Source organism: Eleutherodactylus coqui, chromosome 2 (assembly GCF_035609145.1).
Source record: "Eleutherodactylus coqui strain aEleCoq1 chromosome 2, aEleCoq1.hap1, whole genome shotgun sequence".
Classification (NCBI taxonomy): domain Eukaryota; kingdom Metazoa; phylum Chordata; class Amphibia; order Anura; family Eleutherodactylidae; genus Eleutherodactylus; species Eleutherodactylus coqui.
Window position 1 is genome coordinate 12,506,739 of NC_089838.1, and position 13,013 is coordinate 12,519,751.

At 43.7% G+C, this 13,013-nt stretch overlaps 1 protein-coding gene across 2 annotated transcripts in view; it reads right to left on the minus strand.

The window, feature by feature from the left end:
* Window positions 1–13,013, minus strand: part of EFCAB6 (EF-hand calcium binding domain 6) — a 164,755-nt gene that overhangs the window by 14,386 nt on the left and 137,356 nt on the right. Inside the window, exons 24-28 of one of the 2 annotated variants that reach the window (XM_066590370.1) lie at window positions 12,022–12,217; window positions 8,635–8,826; window positions 4,055–4,282; window positions 3,685–3,888; window positions 315–489 (exon numbers count right to left, since the gene is read on the minus strand). In XM_066590370.1, the coding sequence (XP_066446467.1) occupies window positions 315–489; window positions 3,685–3,888; window positions 4,055–4,282; window positions 8,635–8,826; window positions 12,022–12,217 (995 nt within the window). The remainder of the gene's footprint in view (window positions 1–314; window positions 490–3,684; window positions 3,889–4,054; window positions 4,283–8,634; window positions 8,827–12,021; window positions 12,218–13,013) is intronic. The other variant, XM_066590371.1, reaches the window with a different exon arrangement.

Sequence of the window (13,013 nt, forward strand, 5' to 3'; positions counted from 1 at the left end):
AAAATGGATTTCTAAACTGGACATCTGCTTTAGGATTTATTCACACGGGCGTTTTATCGCTGTGATTTTGCCGCAATAAAAGGCCAGCCGAAAATCGTGACGATCTGGTGCGTTGGATTCCAAAGCATTTGTTCAGATGGGCGATTTTTGGGGGTGTCTGGACCTATCTTTTGGCTGGAATACGTCGGCAAGTTCCATACACTCCTATGGAAGCTGCCAGAAAAAGTGAGGTGGGAGGGAGTTTAGGAGCGGTTCTGCTAAAGTCCCTCCCCCTTATCTCCCCCCCTTCTCTCACCATGTTGTATGTGCTGTACCTGAGAAGTCAGTAGGTGAGATCTCACCCTCCTTTTTCTGGTCTTTTTCTCTAAAAGCCTTATGGACATCTTGCCAGCATTTGGAGATTTGACTTCTCAACTTGTTTTCGACTTGCTCGCAGTTTACCATTGGCGCAGAGCGTGGTGCAGCCGTGTGAGGCCTCTGAGCCGGAGTCTGTAAGAAGGAAGAGATGAGGACAGATACAACTCTCCATCTAAATGCAGAAGCAGAAAGTCCGCACTTCAACACGATGCTAACAGTATAACAGTCCCCGGCCATTACCATGACGTCGTTCTGCAGCCGGACACAGCCAACTGCCGCTTCATCCGGTGAAGGGAGGCTGAACATTATGGCCTCCTGTCCACGGGCCATTCTTCACTGCGTTAGGGGACCTTCACACTTGCAATCGCGATATCGCTGCGTTTTTTTAACACGAATGTCAGTAGGACTTTCTAATGTTAAAACCCATTGCACCAAAATCACGAAGCACAAACGTGCGGTTTTTGAGCGATGCGTTTTTAACAGTACGAAGTCCTACTGACATTCGGATTAAAAAATTGCGATATCGCGATCGCAAGTGTGAAGGCACGCTTATCCGCGGCGAAAATTCGCAAGCTTAAAACGCATGAAACACTTTCCATAGGATAGCGCCCGATGCACACGAGCAGAAATCTGCCACATTTTCCCCTTGCGTATTTAAAGCATGGCATGCCGCGATTTTCCGCGATGAACCTATCATATTCATAGGTTCATCGCGGAAAGTTCATCGCAGAAAATCGTGGGGACTTTAAGGGTTCTCCAGCGGCAGAAATCCGCTTGCGTTAAAACGCAACGCCCGCGTACAGGCGGCCTGACTCAGGTTTTTCCTTTTTTCACAATGGCATCTTTAGCTTTGGACCCAACTCATCTATGGATCCCAACAAACAACCCATTGGTTTTAACCCTTTACTGACACTGCCTATTTTGGACCTAAGGACATGACCAAGTTTGGGCATTTTCATCTCCACTTTTCATTTTTCCGTGGCCACGGTCGTATGAGGGCTTGTTTCTTGCGGGGTGAACTGTAGGTTTTACTGGTATGTATAATGTATTGTAAAACCTTTATTAATATTTTTTTGGAGGGCAGGAAGCACATCAATTCTGCTATTGTTTTTTCTACTTTTTATTTTTCACAGCATGAAGCTTTATTCCCACGAGCGCACATGTAGCGCGTTTTCACGCATGGGCGTATAAATGGTAGCCATGTGAGGCATTGGTTCGCAATGCATTCGTTCACATGGGTGATTATACGGCGTGTAAATACACCGGAAGCGTGAAAAAAAGAACATATATGCGGCCGGCGTATATACGGTCAGCCAAAAGATAGTTCTGGAACAATGTTTTGGCCAATATACGCCGGTGGGTCCTATAGACTCCTATGGGAGCAGGGAAAGAGAAGGGAGGGGGGAGACATTTTTGCAGCGTCCAACGCTGCGAACAGCTTGCAGGTGCCTCTATATAGACACTGGAAGGCATCCCGAGGATTTTGGCAGAGCGAGGAGTTTCCGGGGTGCGGCGTATTTTTTCTCCAAAAAATATGAATGAATGAGAAAACGCTGGCCATGATCGCAGAAAAACGCAGATTCAGGCGCTTATACGGAGTGGGCGTGAAAACGTAAAAACACTGTGCCGTATATCCGCTCGTTGGAAAGAGCCCTCAATCAGATTTTTTCAGCGGGTTGGTACACTCACAACAAGACCAAAATAACATATTTTTAAGGTTTTGGAAAATCTATATTTTTTGCATCCCTGCATTCGAGGTCACAAACATTTTCCCATGGGTGGATCTCTGTGGGGGCTTGTTTTAATGTCATGAGCTGTAGTTTTCATTGGTTCGATTTTGAGGTACATACGGGTTTTTTTTAGTCACTTTTATTGCGTTCGTTTGCAGCGTTTTGTCTTCGTTTGTTTTGCTTTTCCTTTAAATAGTGTTTGCTTTGCAGGATAAATAGTACGTTCAATCTATTATACGGGTTGTTACAGATGTGCCAAAACCAAATGGGAGTTTTTAAATGTTTTTTTTTAACAAAGAGGGGAAAATCCGCCAAAAAGTTTTTATTTTGTGGTGTTTTTTACCACTTTTATTCCATTTTTTACATCCCTATAGGGGACTAGAAACTGTGATCCTGCGAAAGCACTGATACCATACTTCTGTACTGCAATCACAGACCATGGCAGATCCAGATGCCATTGTCCGTCATCCGACTGCCATTGCAATGAATCGGCCCTCCATGATTACATGGCTAAGGGTCGATGGCATCACAGAGGGAGCGCCTTACCTCTGTGAAACCTTTATATGCCGTGATCAACATTGATTGCAGTATGTAAGAGGTTAACAGAGCGGGGATCGGTGTTCTCCTCAATCTTTGTTGTTGCGGTAGGAGGCTGACTGTCAGTTCTACTGCGAATGGTGTGGACTAAGCTTCTGCACCATCTATAGCACTTAAATCTACGTCCATTCGTGGGAATTCCCAGCCAGGAAACATTTACATCATGGGGTGGGAAGGGATTAATAGGAACTGTGTAATACTTCATTTTGCCTGTGGAGGCACTGCAGGAAAGCTGAACGCTTGTTCTCAGAGTGAGGATATTTTCATGGTGGGACACCTTTGAAGGAAATGATTAATGCACTTTCTACACATGACGGGACCGGCTGCGTATCACAGGATGTGGTATTCTCTGTAATGCAAGCACAGTCTTCTGCATCTTGTATGACAAGAGATCAATGGGGACAAACCTTCCCCAATATGCACAAGGAATATTATTAGCACAATAAGGCTTTATATATTAATTAGATATTCTAGTGTTTTCGACAGTCCTATGAAAAAGGTATATAAATGCACCCTAGTGTTTGGTAAAGGGACGCTCTTTTGGTATACGCTTGGGCAAATGAGGCTCTATGACTGTATCTGGTTACCAGTACAGCACCAGAACCAAGCTAAGTACATAAATATAGACCCAGGACCAAATTCATAACATAAATACAGCACAAACCAATCTCAGTACATAGATACAACACCAGAACCAAGCACATAACATATATACAGCACCAGTACTATGCAACTGTGTTGAGGGGGTCAGTGGTGCCTTGGAATAGAGGGAGGGACACAGAGCCAGGAGAAGGATGATTCATGTACCTCTATAAGATGCTGCAGAATGGAGGAAATGGATCAGGACCTACAGGGAAATGTGGAGATCGGGCCCAGCCTATATCCACCTAGTGCCAACCCAACAAGTTGGTTGCCTCATATTACTACACCATTGTTTACATGTAAAAATGATGTCTGATCTTTTCTATGTAGTAGCTATATGTGCAAGAGCAGAACTTACTGGTGGCTTATTTAAGGCGGATGGTGCTGTTTTAGGTCGCCTGGTCACTGATGTCCGGCCTTGTTTGACTGAATAGTCAATGTTATCATTACGTGATGATTGTAATGGAGTTGCTGGCATTTCACCGCTAAACATCTTCAAGAAATCATGGTATTTGAGATTACCGTAGGGATTTAGAGGCAACATGTTCCAAAGAAGTTCAAACTGCGGAGAGAAACATACATTTACTACTAAAAGAGTGAAATGCTTAAACGCATATCAGAGGTAGAAAATAACAGTCGGTAAAGAGGATTTGGGAAGTAACGATGGAAGAAATCTTATAGAAAAATTGGCCATTTACAAGACGTCTAGTCATAAAAACTCTCCTTACCTGCTCCTCTGTCAGCAACATGAAATTTTTATGGAAAAACTCTTGAAAGTCCTCCTTCGAGATGACATTGATGCCTGCGTAATCTATGGTGAAGAGGTCCTTAGTGATGGAGTAATAACGAGCGGTGATGACTTCCTGTATCAAGGTCACAATGTCCTTCATGGTCAGCTCTTGACCGGATCGTGGCATGGTGGCCCTCTCCACCCTCTGCACCCAGGTGGAAACGGGCTGCAACCAGAAGGAAAATAAGTGTTTTAATGGATCTTACACTTGCATATCATTCTAAGTGAGAAGGTGGAAAATTGTAGATTTTCAGTATGTCTTGGGGAAGATTGTAGTTCAATCGCTGGCTACCTCCTTTCCATACAAGGAGTTTAATTCAAAGTCCAAGTTACATAAGTGAGTTTCCATGAACTGTGACCATAATTAATCTGTAAATAAGTGGTTCTGTATCATTACTTGAAATCTCTATGGGCGGTTTATGGAGAGCCATGGGCCCTATTGTTGGGAACGGGGTGTTGGTAGACACTGAAGATACCAGGTGAAGCATAGGGGACTGGTCAAGGATAGCCATCACTCATGTTGGAAGATATGGAGCATGGGCTATTAGCCCCAGATCCTAGCAACTATTTGGCATGTATAGACAGCCATGGGAAACTTGGTATGTGAAGATGTCCGGATCACTGGAGGGCTGATTTATGGATAGGGAATAAATGTCATCAGTGGGAAAACTCCATTAAAGCAATTATCCCATGAAGTATAGTTAAAGGCGTTGTACCTTCTGTAGCTGTGGGCTCGCTGTAACCAACCACAGTAAAATCAGAATGGAGAGAATCGCATAAGCGCAGAGCTGCTCCATTCATTTCAACTTGGCTGACAGAGTTAGGTGAGTACAAGCGCTCAGCTATCTCCGATGTTACCACTAGAAGTGAATGGAGCTGCGGCTGATCTCTTCAATCTCCTTCTCACTATAAGGGATGCCGTGAGGAGGGGGATGACACAGGATCGGTGGGGGTCTCAGCAGTAAGATGCCCACCGATCAGACTTTTTTTTAAAAACCGTCTCTTTTTATTCAAATTGCTCCTGTTCCGATAGTTCAATCCACTTGTGCAGCCCTGCATTCTACAATATGCATAAGACTCCCCATACATTGTAGATGCGGCTCTATAAGGCATCTTTCTTTAAGATACATTAGTAATAGTATGAGACAAACTGCATTCGGTCAAGTCGACTTAAGAGTCAACTTCGTCTTGGTAGACTGGACCTCAGTATCCCATCTCCCCTTTAAACAAGTGCCACACTATAAAATGAGGGAACGGAGTCAAATCAAGTACCTACTTAAGATATAAGCATTTTACAACAATTATGACTAGAGCCAAGTGTTGTCTTGTATATAGGTGGAGACCGCAGGTTTATTCACATCTGAGCTTCATGTAAGGATGAGGCTCTCGCAAAGCTGAGCGCGCTGCTAGAAACATGTGCCAATCAGATTTATGTATTCTCAGAGTTACCTAACCCTTTGCAATCCAATTTTGGATTCAGGGTTTCCTAGAGGACTTTCTCTTTCTGCCATTATACAATGGCGCCATCTGCTGGCTAGAGCCAGTACTGTCGTATGTGACATGCTGGAGAGGCCCTGACAACAGAGCGTCCAGTGATCTACAGTAAGAATACCCTGCCGGACGTCTTCCGACATCAGAGCTGTACAGCCTTCAATCAGAATGTCTGTAGACGTAAGACAGTGGGTTGGAAAGGGTTAATTACTAGAAGTCTGAAAACCAAGCTGTTGGATCTTTGACCTAGGTGGGTTTGTTAGTTGACACTCAGTAAATAGCTAGGTGTAGATATGTAAGCAATGCTGAATGTAATACCCTCATGGGTCTCGTAGCAGTGTCACCGATCAGACTTTTATCTGGATAGGTGATAACAATCGATCTTCTCACAACCCCTTTAATTTGTATCCACAATATATGGGATAACAATCTGATCTACCCCCGGGTCCCCCACCAATCACGGGAATAGGCATCCTGAGGATTCCCAAATGATCAGAGTGGTGGTCACATGAAACATAGTATGTTGGGCTGAAAAACGACATATGTCTATCCAATTTAGCCTATTACCCTCTCCCCCCACCTCCCATTTCCCCTCCCAATGATGACCTAGAGGAAGGCGTAAAACCCCAATGAGAGTCAATTTTCCTCATTTAAGGGAAGAAAAAAAAACTTTCCTGACTCCAGTCTGGCAATCAGAATAATCCCCGGATCACCGACCCTTCTAAAGTAATCAGTGACTGTAACATGTAATATTATATTGCTCCAGAGAGACATCCAGACCCCTCTTTTATCGAGTTCCCCATCACCACGTCTTCAGGCAGAGTTCCATAGTCTCACTGCTCTTACCGTAAAGACCCCCCTTCAATCTTGGTGTAGAAACCCTCTTTCCTCTAGACGTAGAGAGCGCCCCCTTGTTACAGTGACAGTCCTGGGTGTAAATAGATGGTGGGAGAGATCTCTGTATTGCCCCCTGATATATTATACATAGTTATTAGGTCGCCTCTCAGCTGTCTTTTTTCTAAACTAAATAACCCCAATTCTGATAACCTCTCTGGGTATTGTAGTCCGCCTATTCCGTTTATTACTTTAGTTGTTGCCTTTGTACCCGCTCAAGCTCTGATATGTCCTCCTTGAGTACCGGTGCCCAAAACTGTCCCCAATATTCCACGTGTGGTCTGACTGGTGACTTGTAAGAGGAAGAACAATGTTCTTGTCATGCGCCCCTAGACCTCTTCTGATGCCCCCATAATCCTATTTGCCTTGGCAGCAGCTTCCTGACACTGGTTGCTCCAGTTAGGGGTTTGTCTTTATTTAAAGGGCACACTGTGGAAAGATATTTGTGAGAGAGATGAACATGTGGAGTCTCAGTAGGTAGAAATACATGGAGGGAAAAACAATAAAAAAAATCCTCATAGGGGTTTTCTATCGGCCACCATATATAACTATCCACTGAAAATCTATTACTGAGGCAAATAGATGAAGCAGCAAATTACAATTATTATGGGCGACTTTATCTATCCGGATATAAACTGGGAAGAAACCTGCAGATCTCATAATGGTAACAAGTCTCTGTCAATAACTAAAGATATGAGTGTTTCAAGGTGCGCATTTAAGTCAAGGACCTGTTCTTCCAAATGCGCAACATGCTTATATTTCGTATAGCAGTATGCACCCTCGAATTGCTGTTCAAGGACTTCATGCATGGCACAGGATGTACACTGACAGCATTGTCAATCATGGAGCCCATTCTAAACGGAGATCATGCAGATAGATTCCATAAAAGCAATATGTGCAAAAATTCAAATAGTCACACACCTAAAAAACAGCACACTTATATAAAGCTGACATAAGTGAGAGTGGATGTATTCTAACTAGAGATGAGCGAGTATTCTCACTAAGGCACATTACTCGAGCGAGTAGTGCCTTAGCTGAGTATCTCCCCGCTCGTCTCTAAAGATTCGGGGGCCGGCTAGGGGCGGGGGAGAGCGGGGAGGAACGGGGGGAGATCTCTCTCTCCCTCTCTCCCCCCGCTCTCCCCCGCCCCTAGCCGGCCCCCGAATCTTTAGAGACGAGCGGGGAGATACTCGGCTAAGGCACTACTCGCTCGAGTAATGTGCCTTAGTGAGTATACTCGCTCATCTCTAATTCTAACACTTATCTATAGTACATCTGCTCCTCCTCTATGCACACTATTGCTCCATTCACTTTAACGGGACTGCTGGAGGCAGTCAAGCACTTGAACCTGGCGACATGTACATTATCTTCGGCAGCCCCACTGAAATGAATGTAGTCGCAGTGTGCATACTTGAATGCCACTCCATTCATTCGGGGACCTTCGGGACCCCTGTTCTTGTGATTAGTGGGGACCTCCCCAATCAGATAACTCTTTTTTTTGTGGGACAATCTCTTTAAGTAACCTAACGAGGGTGCTATGAATTTCTGAAGGCCACTATTATACAATTTAAGATTTGTGGTAGTAGCAAGCCCAAGGTGGTGGGCCATCTGTTGAGCCTCCTAAGCTTCACCCTCTCTTTACAGGAACTCCAAAGCAGCAGAATGGTCTGCCCCTATGGTACATATAGACCCTTTGCTCCACGGAGGAGTCTGAAGATGGTTATGGGTTCAATTTCTCGTTTTATAAATGTCAATTTTGGACATTTGCGTGACCAAGACACAGTTACACCCAACATCCAATGTTTCTACCTATTGTGCTATAATGACTGTATTTATCTTCACAAGGCATAGAAAAAAAATCGTCACTCATTAGAAAAAATGTCTGTCCGTTCATGGTAATCAAACTATAGAGCAGACAGACAAGCGCAAGGCGGTTCCGACGAGGCCTTGTGTTTTCAGAGTGTCTTATTGTTTGCATGTCAGCTCTGTCTTTTTTAAGTGTTTATCGGTCAGGTACTTAATAGTCAGTTACAAGTGAAATTATAGGTTTTATTCGGAAATTCTTGATGTGAGAACAAGGGAAAGAAAGAAAAAATTTCCTCTCGCTTCTCTATGTGAGCCGCTCGTTCATACCTCGGTGGTGAAGGTGGAGAAATTATGGAGGAAGCTTTTCCAGTCTATTGTGTTGCTCTCGTTCAGTGTGAGTTTACTCAGGACGTACTTGAATTGCTTGTCCGTTAGCTTAAAGCAGAAACTGTCAAGAATCCGATGTAATTCAAAAAGCTTTATTGTGCCGGTGTCGTCCTTATCAAATGAAGAAAATGCCTGAAGGTGACAGGAAAGGGTTGGAATTAGTTTTCAGTCACTTTGGGAACAGTACAAGGCATAATACGTGCTGACTATATTGGCAAAGTCTTCTCAGCCTACCGTGTTTTTTGTGTAAAAACAATACATTTTCGCCCAACTCGCTTCTTGTTGCTATTGATGTAGGAGCCGTTGGCAGGCAAAATGTCACTGTCACAAAAATTACAGTCTGGAGGACGGCTAGAAAATGGTAAACACTAAAAAATTGGGGTAGTGGGTTGGGGAGAGGACAATTGAGATGCTGAGCTCACGAAGAGAGAAGATGAGGCAGGTTTCACAGGGGTTGTCTGATGAAGGCCAGGTAGGACGTATGGGCATCATACCGGGGCTCCCCGATTCCCCAAGCTAGAACAGAGAGTCATTCTGTAGGAGCAGCTGCTGTATTACAGGTTGGGCAGTGGACAACTGAGATGCTGAGCTCACGAAGAGAGAAGATGACGCAGGTTTCACAGGGGTTGTCTCATGAAGACCAGGTAGGATATATGGGTTCCCCGATTCCCCAAGCTAGAACAGAGAATCATTCTGTAGGAGCAGCTGCTGTATTACAGGTTGGGGAGTGGACAACTGAGATGCTGAGCTCACGAAGAGAGAAGATGAGGCAGGTTTCACAGGGGTTGTCTGATGAAGACAGGTAGGACATATGGGCATCATATGGGCTCCCTGATTCCCCAAGCTAGAACAGAGAGTCATTCTGTAGGAACAGCAGCTGTCTTATAAGAACATCCATTCATCTGAATAGCCATCACATCAGGTTTTAGCCGTCCGTTGAGCGTATACGTCATAATACAAAAAGGATATATTTAAAAGTATTGCTAGTTTGCAGCCATAGAGGATATGTGGTCAAAAGTAGTTCAAAAGTTCATATACTTGACCTCCCTTATGTTTGCATTCTTTCTTTGTGGCATAGAAAAGTGCAGAATACCACGTTTTGCGGTTTCACAAATAAAAGGTACTCGATGTTCACTTATTGTTTTATATTACAGTCGATAGGAAACATAAAGCCGTACTTTTCCATGTGTTAAAATACTAAATTAAAACATGTAAATCCAAAACATTAAAAAGACAGACCTTACGGTGAAAACGGAATACTTGTTTAAATGTAAAAAGGCACACAAACGTCTGGAGATGTAGGGCTGGACACTTAAAGAATATGCTAAAAACAATGGACAGGTATTCCTAACATCGCGCAATTACATATGTCTTCTTCATGTACCTTTATGTATGTGCTGAACACACATTAAAAATGTGAACAATCCCTTAGGCCTCGGTCACACGGACGTTTTTTCCACATCCGCAAATCGCGTGACCGGGCGCCGACGATTCGCTGAAAAAGCTGCACCTAGCAGCATTTTCAGTGAAACTGCCCCGCACTGCCCGCTATCCTCTGCCACAGCTGTGGCAGAGGAGAACGATGTTTGCCCATTGAATTCAATGGAGCCGGCAATACAGCGCGGGATGAATTTTCGGGAAGGGCTTAAAAATATAAGCCCTTCCCTGAACACCATCCTAAAATGTGTAAAAAAAAAAAGAAAAAAAAGTATACTCACCTTTTCCCTGCAGACGGAGTTCAGCCACGGAGTTCTCCTGAACTGCTCTGTGTAGTATTCAGCAGGCGGGGATTTAAAATCCCCACCTGCTGAATGGGCTGCCTCCGATTGGTCACAGCCCTCACCAATCAGAGGCAGGTTTCACTCACCCATTCATGAATTCATGAATGGGTGAGTGAGTGCTGCCTCTGATTGGCTGAGCGCAGGGACCAATCAGAGGCAGCTCTCAGCTGTCATTCAATAGCTGAGTATACTTTTTTTCTTATTTTTACACATTTTAGGATGGTTTTCAGGGAAGGGCTTACATTTTTAATCCCTTCCCGAAAATTCATCCCCCGCTCGCCGGCAGCCCATTGCTTTCAATGGAGCCGGCTGTATTGCCGGCTCCATTGAATTCAATGGGTGAACATCATTCTTCTCTGCCACAGCTGTTACAGCTGTGGCAGAGGAGAACGATCTTTATAGTATATGTTCTCAATTGGGTCGGCGTGTCATTTGTTTCTTACAGGTGACACCCACGGGCATGAGGCTGTTAACCCTTTAAAAGCCGTGGTCAATTCTGGCATTTAAATCCCCCGACCAATGTTCGGGAGTCCCATACATCCCCCCGCAATAAGCTAGCAGGAAGCCGTGCGGGTGTCATGGCAGCCCGAGGCCTTCTATGGCATGACTTGACCTGTCAGATCACAGTTAGATGTAATGCTATGGCATTACATCATAATGCAGGAGCGATCAAAGCATAGCTAGTTGTGGTCCCCTAGGGGAACTAAAAGAAAAAAGCAAAAATAAGAGCAATAAAGTTTTAATAATTATAAAAAAAAAGAAAAAGTAGTAAAAGTAAAAAAAAACAAAACAACCTTTTGCCATATTTTTCCATAATAAAATAATCTAGATAATAAAACAAAAATACATATTTGGTATCGCTGTGTCCGTTAAAGTCCGATCTATCAAAGTAACTAATTATTTATCCCGCATGGTGAACGTCGTCCAAAAAAAAAAAATTAAGAACGACAGAAATACGCTTTTTTGGTCACCCTGTCTCCAAGAAAAAGTATGATAAAAAGCGATCAAAGTCGTATGTATTCCAAAATAGGACCAACGCAAACTACAGGACATCCTGCAAAAAATGAGCCCTCGCACAACTGCGTCGACAGTTATTGCGCTCAGAAGATGGCAGCAGAAAATAATTGAAAAAAATGTAATATCTTAAAATAAAAAACTCTATAAGCTTGGTATCGTAGTAATCGTACTGACACATAGAATAATGTTATCATAGGTCTAAAACAGGCCATGTCACTAAGGGGCTAAAGAATATATACTGTATATGAGCAGCATATTGGACATGTATGAAGAGGACAACAGCCAGAATGATGGAATCCATATTTGGAAACACATGTCTGCCGTGATGGACGCTTATGAAGAAGACAGCTGACTGCCTACAATGATGGCTTCTGTATTTGGACCTTCACATGGCAGCCAGATCTTTCATGGTGTTTCGCTAATTCTATGAGAAATGAATGACCAGCATGATACATTGTAATGGATATAGCATGTCGGTGGTTACAGCACTGCCAGAACAGTCCGGTGAGTGGATACCATCAGGTCTTACTTTGTACAGTTCCTCTTGAGAGTTCTTGATTGACTCTTTCAGCTTAACAAGCACCTTCTGTGGACTGAGATTTGCGACGTTCTCCAAGGGCGCAATCATTTCTTGCTTTTGTCCGTACTTTGAAGCCCTTCCGTCATCAATCATTTTCAGGAAGTCAAAATAAGAGAGTTTGTTGTCGTGAACTCTTAGCTTTAACCTTTAAGAAAAAACAAAGAGCGCTTACAAGGGCCCTGGGAACTCGGATCACATTCATATCCCTTTCTAACTCCTGACTGACATCATTTTGACTCCGGTGTCATTCTTTATTTATGAAGGGGTTTAAAGACAGTCTGTCATCTCAATTCTAACATAGTAATACCAATATCCTTTTAAATGTGTGACGTCCAGAGGATTAAAGCAATATATTTTTCTTTTTCCAGTCTGGCTCCCATGTTGAGATATTGCCCCATATGAAAAATAGCGGTGGACCATCCGATGGACGGTCTACCTCTACCGGAGGTCCAGATCTCTCCCCGCCTATTCTACAAAAAAAAAGTTCCCCCTTTGCTGTGACTCCCCCTCATGCTGGACTGACGTCACATATATGTGCCGTCGTCAGTGTGGTACAAGCGCATTGAAGGTGAGAAGCATGACATCTCCAGTGGGCAGAGCTGGAGCATCACCCAGCAGGTTAAGGGTCATTTTTGGAGAATAGGCAGGGAGAGACCCAGACTGCTGGTAGAGGTAGACCGACCATTGGATGGTCCACCGTTAATTTGCATGTAGTGAACAAGAAACTTATGGGGCAATATCTTGACATGGGAGCCAGATAGGAAGAAGAAAAAGACAACTTTTCTACTCCTCAGGATATCGCACATTCAAAATTATATTGGGTTACCAGGCCAAAATTAAGGTGACAGACTTCCTTTAAATCCTGGTTGGAATCTGTGCTGGCCTTAGAATGGATGTTGCCCTGTGTAATATCTTCTGTCAGTGTCCCCATCCCATATGAT